A 14,750-nucleotide genomic window follows, 5' to 3' on the forward strand; every position below is an offset into this window, starting at 1 on the left:
TGTTTTTCTTTCTATGTCATAATCAAATAGAGAAAAGGTAGTCCTAGCTTCGGGGAAGATGATTAGCAAATTCTGTATCTGTAATGTTCCACATCTTGTCTCATGTAACTAACTCACTTCATTGTGTGAGTAGGGCTTCTGCCATCTAAGCATCCCTGGAAGATGTAGAAGTAGAACTTCCTGGGCTTTGATGTTCTCCAGACTCTTCAAACTTATTTGGGGCAACATTCTGAAAGCTAAAGGAAAGGCACAAGACACCAAGGATAAGGAAGAAGAATAATAAATTAAAAAAGGAAGAAAGTAGAAATGTAATGATATATTAAATTTTCTTGTTGAATCAAGCTTATGTAATATAGTTCTGGCCAAATTATAAAATATATTTCAAGAAAAAATATTGATAGAAAATATCCTTGCTTTAAGAGAAGAAACTGGCACTTTCTCTGTTGTTTATGCTTATCTTTTTAAAAAATTTATTTTTAATTATATGTGTGTGTGTGTGTGTGTGTGTGTGTGTGTGTGTGTGTGTGTGTATCCATGGAGGTCAGAAGAGAGTGTTGGATCCCATGAACCTGAAGTTACAGGTAGTTGTGAGCCACTCAATATGAGTACTGAGAACTGAACTCAGGTATTTGGTAAGTGCCACCTTTCTGGCCCTTTTAATCTTATTTTTTATTTTATTTTTATTATTAGTTATTTATTTAGATTTTCAAGACAGAGTTTCACCGTAGCTTTGGAGCCAGTGTTGGAACTAGCTCTTGTAGACCAGGCTTGGCCTTGAACTCACAGAGATCACTTGCCTCTGCCTCCTGAGTGCTGGGATTAAGGCATGTGCCACCACTGCCTGGAAAATCTTACCTTTTAAATGTTTGTCTGAAACTTAGTTTAGAATCCCTGTAATGTTTTATTGATGGTAGGCATCCATCTTTGTTCTGAACTGAAGAACTTTCGGACTCTGTCCCCAGGGTTATTAGTGTATGAGAACAATAAAACTGAAATCTACTCTTAATCTTCTGTTATTTCAAAGAATGAGTCTTTTGATATTTTTGGATATGATCCAAACATAGCAAAAATTGCCTTTGACGTTATGAGGCTCCTGCAGACTAGCAGCTGTCTCAGCCTTGTGACTGAGCCTTTATCATGCAGGTATTCTTGGAACTGTACAACAGAGAATGAGGGAGTGGCCAGAGAATGGCCTAAGCCTTGTGCTCTTTCTATGCCACACCAATTACTAGGTTCTCTCTTTTTTTTTTGCCACCAAAAACAGCACCTGTTGTATATCAATACTTACTAAGGTTGCTGAAACTTCTCTGTTTATATTTATAGCAAGAGTTTTTCTTTAAAAATCTGTAATTTCAATGGTAAAATGAATATAGCTGCATGTAGCCCAATGCCATCAAGTAGATGGTTAAGTGGATAAAGAATAGCATAACGATGTTCTATACAGCAGTGTGATAGTTTCTATTTCTTTATTATGTCTGGAATTTCTATACTTTTAATTATGATATACTAGAGCAAAGAATTCCTTATGAAAGAAAACATTTTCTGTAAAAAGAGTAGAAATCAGTACAAGAAAATTGATCTCTTTTGTTGGGCCTCTCCTGTCCCAAATCACCTGTCTTGATCTCAACAACTTGTACCTTCTCATAACATTATTTTGTCCATTTTAAATATGCACAATAAAATTTAAAAAAACCAACAGTTAAGTCCTTTGCCAGAAAATAGCCCAAAAGTCCTGATCAGCACTGTGTTGAGCAAATGTAAGAAACTGGTAATTTTTCTTTCTGCAGGGAAGAGAAGGGACCACTTCAGATCTACCCTGACAGACTCATTTTAGCTTTGCATCTTATTTTACTTTCATCTTTTACTGGAAAACCATATGATAGTTGGATCTCGGATTAGCTCAAAGATATTTAAAAGAGAGCCAGAAAAAAAGCACATTCATAGATCTGAAATTTGACTCCATACTTACATGTTTTTTGTGTGCCTCAATTTGGAGTTAAATATTTTAATTAGCAAGTATTGAAGACAAGTTGTCTGTTGCTTTTCTAGGATTATAACTGGTTCTGATATTTACATAAATTCCATCAAGAAGAAATGTGGTTTTAAAGTGTCAGAGTGACTTACTCCAAGTAGTTTCTCAGACAGAAAAAGTCTCATTTTAAAGACTTTTGAATACATAGTGGTAAGTATTACATTGGTAGGTGTGTACATATGGTTTTACAATTTTATTACCAAATGATTTTGGGATTTCTCAGACAAGTGGTGCCTGGTTCAAAGGATTTAATAAGCAAGAAAGTATTCCATTGATGAAGTTTCTTTAAAACAAGAATAATAGCTTAATCTAACTAGGATTTCAAATGTATTTCATCTTTATGCTTCTAATATTAGTTTGAAAGAAAACTCTTCATAAAGGGAAGCAGTCAGCCCATCAATACTTGATAAGATGCAGAAACTAACCGATTTCTTGCCATGAAGCCACTAAGCATTGGTGGAGTGAACGGATTCAGAGAACAGGGTGAATTCCCCGCATTGGGGCTTGAGGGGAATATCAGGCCCTAGCTGGTGTATATTGATAAAATCGTTCACAGGATGAACAAGAAGTCACTCCAGAGCCAACCGTAGTAGTATAGAGGTGACATACCCCTTACCCGAAATGCGTGGAATTGGAAAAGGTTCAGAATTCAAACTTCATGTAGTTTTAGAATATGTGAATATATGCAGAGAGATATCTTAGAAATAGAACCAGAGAAAAATGAAATTCTATTATTTTATATCTATCTAGTTGAAAGCAATTTTATACCATACTTTAAAATGTTTTAATTCATGGAATAAAGTTTAATGCTATAGAATTTTCCACTGTCGTTTCATGTTGGTGTTCATAAAGTTTTAGATTTGGAAATCATTTGAATTTTTCTAGTAGGGATGCTTTATCTATAGTTGACAGGAAGGATAAGGCCACTTGTTACCTGGTGTTAAATTAGTTAAGCTTTTAAAACTTATTCTTATTTTTAAAACATTTCTAATTGAAATAACATTATACACCACCTTGTGTGCTCCCCTTCCTTCCTCCAGGCCCTTACCCCCACCCTCCCTCAAACTTCTCCTATGAGCCCTACTCTGAAGTTAGTAGCCTCTTATTCAGATATATGTTTATATATATATGTATGTGTGTGTGTGTGTGTGTGTGCACATATATAATCTCAGCCTATTGAGTCAGTCTTTTGTTTGCTTGTATGTATGTATGTATGTATGTATATGGTTTTAAGGTCTATCACTCTGCATTGAATAACCAAGGTGGGGACTTATCCTTGGGAAAAGGTAATTTTTCTTCTCCCAGCTTTTATTAGTTACCTGTGGTTCTTTGTCTAAGGGTGGGACACTGTGAAAATGTTCCTTTCCACAATTACATATCCATGGATATTGTGATTGTTCTAGTCTTTTTTATGAAGACACTTCTAGAAAAGATTTTTTTTTTACACCAGACTTCCTGGTTTCCAAGAGCCATATATATATATGGCTTTAGCAATCTTTTTGCTCATTATCTGAGATGATCCTTGACCAGGATGGATACAGAAGCTGTGATATAGATGAATCTATTGGGGTTGGATGGTCTACAATATATTGATCTCTGCATGGTGTCCAGTTGTGGTTTTCTGTGATGGTCTCTGTTTTCTGTGAAGAAAGACTTTTTTTGCTGAAGGATGGCAACTACTCTTATCTGTGGGCATAAGAGTAAGATCTAGAATATAGTAAAAAACTATATTTCTTGAGAAAAGTTGCAGTAGTTTTTCTGAGGTTCATAACCTCACTAGCCCCAGGGAAGCTGGCTAGGTTGCTAGTAACAGACATGATTCCTCTTCAATTCAGTGAATCTTAAATCCAGTTTGACAGCCGTTGGATGGCACTGATATGTGAATGCCACTTATTGCACCTTCATGTATATCTTGCTGGTAATTGTCATGATTTGTAAGCATGCAGCTGCATAGGACTGTTAATTGTCTTTTTCCTTTGACAGCTTCTATAATATTTTCTGGAACCATTATAAGATGGACTGAATGAAAAAGATATTCAGGTCAGGTTTAGCTCAAATTATTTGAGTCCTGTGCCCTAAGTGTGCAGTGTCTTCAGCATTAGGGACCTACCCCAACCCTTGAGAGGACGCCTCATATATAACATATATTCCTTTTGAATCACTTAGTAAGTGGGAAAATACAAATTAGAATATTTAAGATTTCTTCTCACCCCAGGCAGAATGGCTAAAGTCAACAAAATGCTGGTGAGATTGTGGGGGGAAAGTGACTCTCATCCTTGTAAGTGGGTATGGGATTTCGTTCATACTCTATAAATCAGAATGGAGAATTTTCAAAAAACTGAAATGAAATCTACTATATGACCCAGCTATACCACTCCTTGACATATGACCAAAGGATGTGACATCCTACGTCACAGATATTTGATTAACAATGTTACAACCCACCCTATTAACAATAGGTAGGAAATGGAAACAACCTAAACATATTTTGACACATGAATGGATAATGAGCCCGTGGTTAGCATACAAAACAGAATACTATTCAGTTTTAAAGAAAAACGAAATCATGACATTTTAAGGTAAATGTATGGACCAAGAAATTACAATGAGTGAACCCGACCCTGGAAAAACAAAGACCTAGTGTCTTTCTTATCTGGCATTCCTAAAATGCTAAAGCTTTTTATTAAATTTTCTTGTTCCATCTCTCATTCAGGCGTTGATGTTGACACTTGATATTTGAAAGGAATTATTTTTTTCTTCTTTACTTCAGATTAAAATTTTCTACAACCTATAATACGGAGGTCTTTTGGGAGCTTTACCTGTTCTAAACACGAGGGTTAAGATTGCCTGTTATTTTGACTGTGCCATTGTTTTGAGGTTATTTTTCAACAATGACAATGAATGAATGGCTTCCTATGATAAGGACAATATTCCTAGTAAGAAGGATATCATTATCATTTTATTGTCACATAATTATAACAACATAATTATAGAAAGGCCATATTTTCATCCTAGAAGGAAAACATTTAAACATGTGCTAGAAGTGGTAAATTTTGCAAGTACTGAACCATGGAATTTAATATCTGGCTCTTGGTTCATTTATTATAAGACACATTTGATAATCATCCCTCAGTTTACCTTGGAATAACAATGAAATTTTGCTTATTAAATTATATCCAATGTCCAAAATCCATGTCCTGTTTTTATTAAAGATAGGATACAGTCAATTCCTTTTGTGAAGACATAAAGTAGCTTTTTTAAATTTTTTAACTGTGAGTGGACATTGCTGTACGAATTGGTTCAGCAGTCTTCTAAGGGACTCTTGAACTTATTATAAACATAAAAACTACTTTTTGCTCTCTCCCTTGGTGTTGCTAAGAGAACAAGCACAGGTGGACAAAATCAAGAGCATTATGAGCCAGAATGGTGGTGTACAGCCATTAATGACAAATGCTTGGGAGGCTGAGAAGACATGATCCCAAGTTCCAGGTCAACTGGGAATGCTTAATAAGACCTTGGCCAAACAAACATTGACTGGAATATAACTTAGTAGTAACAGTATTTGCTTCATGAGCAAGAAAGACCTTGGGTTAAGTTCTTAATATCATCACTACAGTCACGCATATGAATGAATCATGAAAAGGCAAACATTTTCAACTGTGTGAGAAATTGTTTGCAAAAATTGGCATATAGTGACAAGAGTGGTCTTTTAACACTGCTAAGCAAGAGCTAATTTCCTTTCAACTTGTTTTTGCTAAGGCATCTGATGGCTATACGAAGGAAAAGAGAAACATAGTTATATCTATTTATCTATGGGATAAGATGTGACTTGGGGTGATTAGACAAGTTAGCTTTTACAGAATTTCTACCATACATAAGAGGAGAAAACCTTATTGATTTAAACATAGTAGGAGATTTTATCTTCTGAAATTGAATTAAAGTGCCTGTAATCATTGTTGAGGACTTAGTCAACCTTCGAATCCAAATATAATGAAGTTTAAATTTCCTGTTTTTTCCTTATTTTAGTTATAGATTATCCAACTTATCACAAAACATCCCTGAAACACGATACAAGAAGAAGAGTAATTCACTGTAGAGCAGTCATCAACTTCCACCCTCAGAGTGGCCCTCATGCCCCTGTCTCTCTCACCTTTGGCACCAAATATTGGAGAGGCCAATAAGTGTTTGGAAGAAATATTGGAAGAAATAAGTGTTTGTATACTAATGAATTAATTCTCTGCAATGCGGGTGTTGTATCTGAACCACTCCTTTCCTGGGAGCTTTCTTGAGTCTAATGGAGCACCCCCGACAGTATTAGTCTTCCTTTTGCTTCCGTGTTGCTTGACTGAGGATTTTAGAGCGCCCCCACTTATCCCTAATGTGCCTTTTCTCTGGGTCTGGAATGCCCCAACTGAGTCTTGTCTCACCAAGTTTAATGAGCCATTAGATCTTAGTTTGTTCTCTTTAGTAGGAAGCCCCAGAAAAACTGCCACGGGTCAGCCTGTCACAATATTTTACACTGATCGACTTGGCCTCTATCCTCATATAGATGACTCGCAAAAAAGTTTTTATGGGGGAATACCCCAGTTGGGATCTCTAAAAGATCACTTGGAAAAATCTAAGAAAGACATCCAGCGTTACATGCCAATAGACAATGTGGGCTTGGCTATTATAGATTGGGAAGACTGGAGGCCCACGTGGTCAAGAAACTGGAAACCCAAGGATATTTACAAGAATAAGTCTATTGAATTGATCCAGCAAGAACATAGACAACTTAATTTAACAGAAATCACCAACAAGGCCAGAAAAGAATTTGAACAGGCAGCAAGAAGCTTTATGGAACAGACTTTAAAATTGGGGAAATCACTTCGGCCAAATCACTTATGGGGTTTTTATCTTTTTCCTGATTGCTATAACAATAAATTTCAAGACCCCAATTACAATGGAAATTGCCCTGATATAGAAAAGAAAAGAAATGATGAACTCTCCTGGATCTGGAAGGAAAGCACAGCCCTTTACCCATCTATATATTTGAGGAGTGATTTGAAGTCGTCTCCAAATGCAGCACTCTATGTCAGAAATCGCGTGCAAGAGGCCATTAGGGTGTCTAAAACAAAGGACCCTCAGAATCCAGTTCCTGTTTTTGTATATATTCGCATTGTGTTTGCTGATCAAATTTACCAGTACCTGCATCAGGTAAGTAAATCAAGGAAGGGCAGTTAAGAGATCATTTTACAATGAATTTTAAAATTCTGTGCTAAACAGAAGTGTTTTTTTAAATTAATTTATTTATTTAAGGATTTCTGCCTCCTCCCCGCCACCTCCTCCCATTTCCCTCCCTCTCCCCCGATCAAGTCCCCCTCCCTCATCAGCTCGAAGAGCAGTCAGGGTTCCCTGACCTGTGAGGAGCCCAAGGACCGCCTACCTCTATCCAGGTCTAGTAAGGTGAGCATCCAAACTGCCTAGGCTCCCACAAAGCCAGTACGTGCAGTAGGATCAAAAACCCATTGCCATTGTTCTTGAGTTCTCAGTAGTCCTCATTGTCCACTATGTTCAGAAAGTCCGGTTTTATCCCAGGCTTTTTCAGACCCAGGCCAGCTGGTCTTGGTGAGTTCCCGATAGAACATGCCCATTGTCTCAGTGTGTGGGCGTACCCCTCGCGGCCCTGAGTTCCTTGTTCGTGCTCCCTCTTTCTGCTCCTGATTTGGACCTTGAGATTTATGTCTGGTGCTCCAATGTGGGTCTCTGTCTCCTTTCATCGCCTGATGAAGGTTAATATTCAGGAGGATGACTAAAGAGTGAAATTTGGCATTTAATATTTATGGATATACACATCTAGAATGTGTCTTGTAATGTCTATAATGGAGGCAAAATGAGAACACTTGAAATCTTTTAAAATTAAAAGTAAAATTTCTGGTATGGGTGAGGGTTCGTTCACCTCAGGTGTCATTCCTTATGCCTACCTTGATTTCTGAGTCAGACCCTCTTGCTGTGATCTGAAGTTTGCCCATTAGTTTAGTCTACCTGGCCAGTGAGCCCCAGGGATCTGCCTTCCTCCCTCCCTGAGTTTGAAAGTTTGCAAGGTTTCCCCTCCATACTTCACTATTAATTTTTTAAAGTATGGGTCTTAGGGATGGAGCTTGGGTCCTCATGCTTACACAGCATCTGCTTTACCAACCAATCTCCCTCCCCAACCCAGCACTTGAATCCTGGTTTTAATCTTATGAGATACTCATATAATAAAAAATTATACATAGTATGGACTATACCTTAACTATTTCCCTTTTTTATTAATGGGTATGTTTTTTTTTCTGAGGCAGGGTTTCTCTGTAGGTTTTGGTTCCTGTCCTGGAACTAGCTCTTCTAGACCAGGCTAGCCTCGAATTTACAGAGATCTGCCTGCCTCTGCCTCCCTAGTCCTGGGATTAAAGATGTGCACCACCACCGTCTGGCTATGGGTATGTTCTTTTGCCAGCAGAAGTAATTAGAGCAATAAGAGTCTCCATTTTAAAACAGTCACAAAATGCTTGTGTATAGTGTTTAGAGAGTGTGGAAAAATTTAAATTATGGGATCATCATGTTTAGTTTTGGTCTTACTGTTGAATGTGTATTACCTTCACTTCATCCCCATAGGATAACGCTTCTCGTATTTTCTAGAATGACCTTGTGAATACAATTGGTGAAACAGTTGCCTTGGGTGCCTCTGGAATGGTAATGTGGGGAACTCTTAGTCTAGCACAAAGCATGGTAAGTTGAATCAGTAAGGAATAGATGAAGATATTTCTGTCATTTTAATGTTTAATAACCATGCCTATATGCACAACAAAATACAGCCATAAGTGTTCACCATTTCCCTTTCTACTGCCACAATAGACCCAATGAATATTGAACATGGTGGGAAATGTAGCATCAGAGTGCAAAGCACGGTCATGCAGAGGGTCTTGTAGTTCTGGCTCTCAGAAAAAGATCGGAATGTTGTGTGTGTGTGTGTGTGTGTGTGTGTGTGTGTGTATGTGTGTGTGTGGTATATACAAGGAAAGAGAATAGATGGTAAGCCACTGGGCTTTTACCTGTATAGCTCCTCAAATAGCATGGCTTCTTCACATTGAGTGGAGATCCCAAGAATGATCTATCTGCCCTTACTTTTGTCATCTTTATAAGCAGTAGTTACTGAGACAAACAATACAGGTTATAGTGCGATGAGAGCGGACTTATGGGTCTGTAACAGAGGGTTCCTGGAAGTCTTATCTCCATAGCCTGTCTTGTTCAGATGGGCACATCAGGGCAGGAAGTAGTCATTCCTAGGTGTCACCTCCCAAGAGAAGGATGACCCTGTACAGTCTCAGTACAGCACCTGTGTGTTTGGTTATTTGTAGAAGGAAGTGATTTCCTGTCTTATGCAAGCGGGTATAGATCTCAGTCACTGACTTGTAATAAGATTTGGTTTCTTCCTCTATTCAAAAAAAATTTCACTGTAATGTCTGTGAATGAAAAATAGGTACAGGTTGACTTTCTACCCTGTCTTCCAACTATCTTCAGTATGATTCATTCAGAGATAGTCTTCAACTTTCATGTCACTATTTTCTACTCAAGGCACTGTCTTGACATTATCTCCTGTGGACTCTTTCAATACATTTCTGCTAAATTTCCCCAATCCATGATCAGCTTCATTTTATCTTTGTTATTTATTATTTCTGATCTATATTCCCATGGATCATCTGTCACTTTTCCTCTGATTCCTGAGAACTTGAGAAACTGGTAATTGCAGAGTTTTGTGTTTGTTGGCAGCTATTAGAACTGAACAAAAACAAGTACAAAGAAAACCATTTCCCTCCACTCCACTTTTATCACATCCAATGATGTGATGAAGCCGGCTCTACCAGTCCTAACTTATGAGACTTGATTGTTTTTGTTCGGGAATTTGAGAGTTAAACACAACCATTATTTAAAAAAATGATAGGATGATATAGTATAATAGATAAAAATGTAAAATTAATGTTAAAAACATTAACTAATATAAAACAAATATAAATATGCTTTTACAATAAATAAAAATGACTAATGCTCAAAATATGCCAGTTGTTATTTCATGTTTACTTCAGTTCATGGGGTTGGGTAGATCTGTCTGTTAAGTCTATATGGATGAATACATCCTAGAATGGATGCTAGCCACATCACATGCCCATACTATGTACTGGTGATATGTTCAGTTCCCAGCTCCGTATTCAGTACTGTTAGATTGGTAATTGGAAGTTGGCTAGTGTGGCTATATTAATATCTCTTTTACGGCCAGTTTACATCTTTCCATAGAGTACATGTAAGGGGATCCTCAAACCATACTCATTCCCCTAGTCTGTCTGTTGCCTAACTTTTGTCTCTGAAAACATCTGCAGTGTCAGTTGAACTTGGTATAACTTTTCATTTATTTGGCACTCAGAAAATGGCATTAAAGAATACTGACAGAGTCTTGCACACTTGAAACGGGAGGACACCAAGAAAACAAGGCCTTCTAAATCCGCATTCAAACCACATATGAATTCGCAGACACTGAGGCAGTATGAAAAGGCTTACACTGGTCTGCACCAATCCTCTGAGTATATAGTATGACTTACAGTTTAGTGTTTTTATGGCATTCCTAGGTGTGCAAATGAGTGGGTCTCTTATGCATTCTCATGGGCCCTATTCCTTCTGTTGGTTTGTTCTTTTCAATATGAATGCGATCATTTTTGTTTTTTCGTATTATAATTTTGTGATATTTTCAATATTATCTTTTAGAAGCCTGTTCTTTTCTAATGTTAGACAGAAAGAGAGTGGGACCGGGTGGGAGGGGAAGTGGTGGGAACCTGGGAGAAGTAGAGGATGGGGAAAACTGGATCAGGATATATTTTCTGAGAAAAAGAATTTGTTTTCAATAAAAAGGAAAATTAAATAAAAATAAAAAAGATAAATAAAAACTGTTTTTGGAACATTAAAAAAGAAAAAGTACTTAAAATAGTTGATATTAGAAGTGCTTTACTGTCAATGAATATAGGCGTGTGAGTCCAACTGTATAATATACTTTGATGATTTTTCCCTTCCTTAACTTCTCCCAGTTCCTTCTCACTTCCTTACTCACCCAACTTTGTACTTTTTAAAATTTCTCCCTCTTCCTTTTCCCTCCCTCTCTCCTTCCCTTGTATCTCTCAAACTAAAAATTTAAAAGCAAAAAAAAAAAAAAAGAAAACTAACAAACTAAAACCCACCAAGATACAAAGAATACCAAAACAGACCAAAATGAAACAAATAGCAATCCCCTAGAACACACACATACCAGAGACCATTTGTGTTGGTCAACTACTACTGAGCATGGAGCTTGCCTAGGAATAACTTTTATTTTATTTTATTTTTTTGAGATTGGACATTTATTTAGTGGGTTATGGAGGGGGAAGGGAGAAGGGGAGAAGAGCAGAGAGAGAAAGAGAAAGAGGAGAGAGAGAGAGAGAGAGAGAGAGAGAGAGAGAGAGAGAGAGAGAGAGAGCACCTCTTGGAGGAATAACTTTTAAAGGAAGAAGCAACAGCATGTAATATTAAATCTTTGAAGTGAAGTAGATCAGAACTTCATGTCTTCACCCACGGCCAGAGGGAAGGTTCCCTCCTAATGTCTTTTATGGTTCCTATAACATCCCTCACTTGAACAGGAATCTTAAATCATTTAGGAGATAGGCTGAAATTGGGGAATAGATAATAAGCTATTTCTACCAGGGACATCCAGATATCTATTTTCAAAGCTGTTTACCTGAAGGTACTGTTGTGTGGGCCAGAGTTTCACTCATATCTTAATGGGCAGCTGCTTCTCTTCCTTCTCTTCTCCTCCACTTCCTCCTCTTCTTCTTCTCCTCTTCCTTCCCCTTTTCTTCCTCTTCTTCTTTCTCTTTATCTTCTGTTTCTTCTTCCTCTTTTTCTTTTCTTCTTCCTCTTCCTGCTGCTCCTACTTTTTCTTCTATTTTTTTCTTTTTCTTTTTTTTAACTGAAAATAAATTTATTTTCATACAATAAATTCAGATCATGGCTTCCCCTCCCCTCATCTCCTCCCATATCTTCCTTGCCTCATTACCCTTCCAACTCTGTCCCTTTTTCTCTCTTAATAAAGCAAATAGGCAAATAAAACAGGCATAAAAGGAGCAAGCAAAGTAAACAAAAATAAACTAAGAAGGAACACAGAAATGCAAACATGTGTGTGCACACATGCATGTGTGCCTGTGCATGTGCACACATGCTCACAAAAAATCCTAAAAAACTCAAAATGGAAATAATAATATACAAGAAAAAGACAAGTAAGTTTTAAAAAATTGCCCAGACAAAGAAATATGGACAAAAAATCCCCTTAATACTTTTGAGTTTATTTTGTGTTATCTCATGCTGGGCATGGAGCCTGCCATAAAGTGTGGTGAGAATCCCTTGGAGAAACTAATTTTTCTTTTGTGAGTGGTTGGTCTTTGGAGCTGGCTTCTTGTTTGGGGATGAAAACTCCTGTCTACTTGGCCATCTCACTGCCCATGCTCTGTCTTGTTCTGATCTGTGTAGACCCTATTAATGCTGCCACAGTCTGCTATGTGTGTCAGGCATGTTGTGCCTGAAAGGCACTGTTTCCTTGATGTCATTTATCTCCTCTGGCTATTGTCTGCCTTCTTTTCTACAGAATGCCCTAAGCCCTGTATCATAAGGGATATGATAAAGCCATTTAAGTCCGAGTTATAAGACTTTTCTTTCTCTGCAGAATGCCCAATTGTGGATCTCTTCATTAGTTCCTATTTACGGCAGAAGAAAGCCTCTCTAATTATGATGGAGTGAGACGTTGGTCTATGATTATAGCAGAATATCATTAGCAGTCATTTTATTGCTGCCTTTCTTTAGCAAAACAATCATATTTGATTTTCCCTTAAGCCCATGGATCATGCACTTTCAAATTTTTGGTCACTTGACACTGTCAAGCATAGGTTCCATCTCATGGAGTGGGCCTGAAATCTATCCCTTTGGTGGCCATTTCCACAGCCCCATGATGCATAGCTTCTAAGCAGAGTGTTCCTATAGAAGAGATAACAAGAAATTAGGAGCCAGAACTCTTTTTCTGGAATTCTATGCTTCCAGCAAAGATTCCTAAACTGTCTAATCAGTTTTTATCTTCAGTCCTCATGTATTCCAGTGCTAAGATTTTCAACACTCAGTTTCTGTAAAATTTGCCAAAATACTATCATGCACATACAATTCTATAACATTTATATAAACCATACAGTTTGAACCCATTTGTTTTGAGCAATCACTTTGAGAACTATTTTTGATGCTTTTTAAACTTGTCTGACAAATAGGATTTTTACTATGGCCTTTTATAATTAATGATTAATTAAATAAATCATAATCCCAATTTAACCATGTTTATGCATATCTTTCTTTTTCTTCTCAAAATAGTCCTATGCATCAGGCTTTAAAATTCATCTTTAATTTACAAGTGATAAAACTTAAGCATAATCAAATTAATTAATTTGACTTGGTGGTCTTCCAAATAGGAAAGTAAGACTTATAAGGTTGGAGATATTCCCAAGTCATACTGAAGGTCATTTATGAAGCCATGACCCCAACTATCAGGGCAAGAGAGATTCAATGCCCATATTTTAAAAGTTGAAACTTTTCATTCCTTTGATTAATTTTTTAATCATTGTGAAGGTTCATGGCTACATCGAGTCTCAGCTAAATAATTATTTAGTGCCATGAAATGGCCTACAAAACTTAAGAATGTTATGAAAAAAATTGGTTAAACAATATTGCTTGTTAAAGTGAAAAAGTGTATTTACTTTCTAACAATATGGTTGCATCTATTGCTTTGTTTTCTAAGAGTTGCTTGATGCAGTATATTGTCACATAGAACTGATGCCTTGATATTCTATTTTATGATTTTACAGAAATCTTGTCTGAACTTACATGATTACATGGAGACCACACTGAATCCCTACTTAATCAACGTCACCCTGGCAGCCAAAATGTGCAGCCAAACACTTTGCCAGGATCAAGGCGTATGTTCGAGGAAAGACTGGAATTCAGATGACTACCTTCACTTGAGCCCCCAAAATTTTCAGATTCAAGTTTTGAAGAATGGAAAGTATGTAATCCGTGGCAGTCCCACCCTTGATGACCTACAGTACTTTTCCAAAAACTTTCATTGCAGTTGTTACGCCAACTTGAACTGTAAGGCACGAGATGATCTGGAATCAGTGAGCTCTGTCAGTGTGTGTATCATTGAAGACATTTGCATCAATTCCTTTGTCATGGGAGAACCCAGTGCTCTGCTTACCAACTGGAAACACACCTATGGTGATAGTAGCAATCAGACAGATATCGTATCGTCTGCCACAGCTGGTCCTTGTGTGCCGGGGAAGGACTTCAGTGGGTATCTCTTTGTTCTCTCTATCTGTTCACAGCATCTGAAATATTTGCTATAGGTTTTCCATCACTTGAAAGTTGGACATTGTCTTTCAGAAACAGTTCTATATAAATAACCAAGATTCTACTTAGAATTACAGAGACAAAATATATTCTTTTATCAACTGATTTCAAAGGCTATCATAGTTACAGGGTTAACAGACAGAAGAGTGAAGATTAAATAAAATCCAGTTTTTATAAATGAATGTCTTTTATTAATTTGTTTTCTAGTAATTTGCTATTGGTTAAAATTTAGTAATGTTTT

At 37.1% G+C, this 14,750-nt stretch overlaps 1 protein-coding gene across 1 annotated transcript; it reads left to right on the forward strand.

The window, feature by feature from the left end:
* Nucleotides 1–6,271: 6,271 nt before the first annotated feature.
* On the forward strand, nucleotides 6,272–14,505 carry LOC101997986 (hyaluronidase-5-like). The gene is made up of 3 exons (XM_005365703.2): nucleotides 6,272–7,228; nucleotides 8,690–8,779; nucleotides 13,969–14,505. Exons 1-3 carry the CDS (start codon nucleotides 6,275–6,277, stop codon nucleotides 14,503–14,505), a joined length of 1,581 nt encoding a protein of 526 aa, XP_005365760.1. The 5' UTR covers nucleotides 6,272–6,274.
* Nucleotides 14,506–14,750: the final 245 nt, after the last annotated feature.

The sequence above is a fragment of the Microtus ochrogaster genome, unplaced genomic scaffold (genome assembly GCF_000317375.1).
Source record: "Microtus ochrogaster isolate Prairie Vole_2 unplaced genomic scaffold, MicOch1.0 UNK4, whole genome shotgun sequence".
Taxonomy (NCBI): Eukaryota; Metazoa; Chordata; class Mammalia; order Rodentia; family Cricetidae; genus Microtus; species Microtus ochrogaster.

Excerpts from the sequence above, each read along its gene's own strand:
- LOC101997986 (XM_005365703.2), top strand. The coding sequence starts at position 6,275 with ATGCGGGTGTTGTATCTGAACCACTCCTTTCCTGGGAGCTTTCTTGAG. Across the intron at positions 7,229-8,689 it reads TTTACCAGTACCTGCATCAG|AATGACCTTGTGAATACAAT; the intron begins GTAAGTAAATCA and ends CGTATTTTCTAG. Across the intron at positions 8,780-13,968 it reads TTAGTCTAGCACAAAGCATG|AAATCTTGTCTGAACTTACA; the intron begins GTAAGTTGAATC and ends ATGATTTTACAG.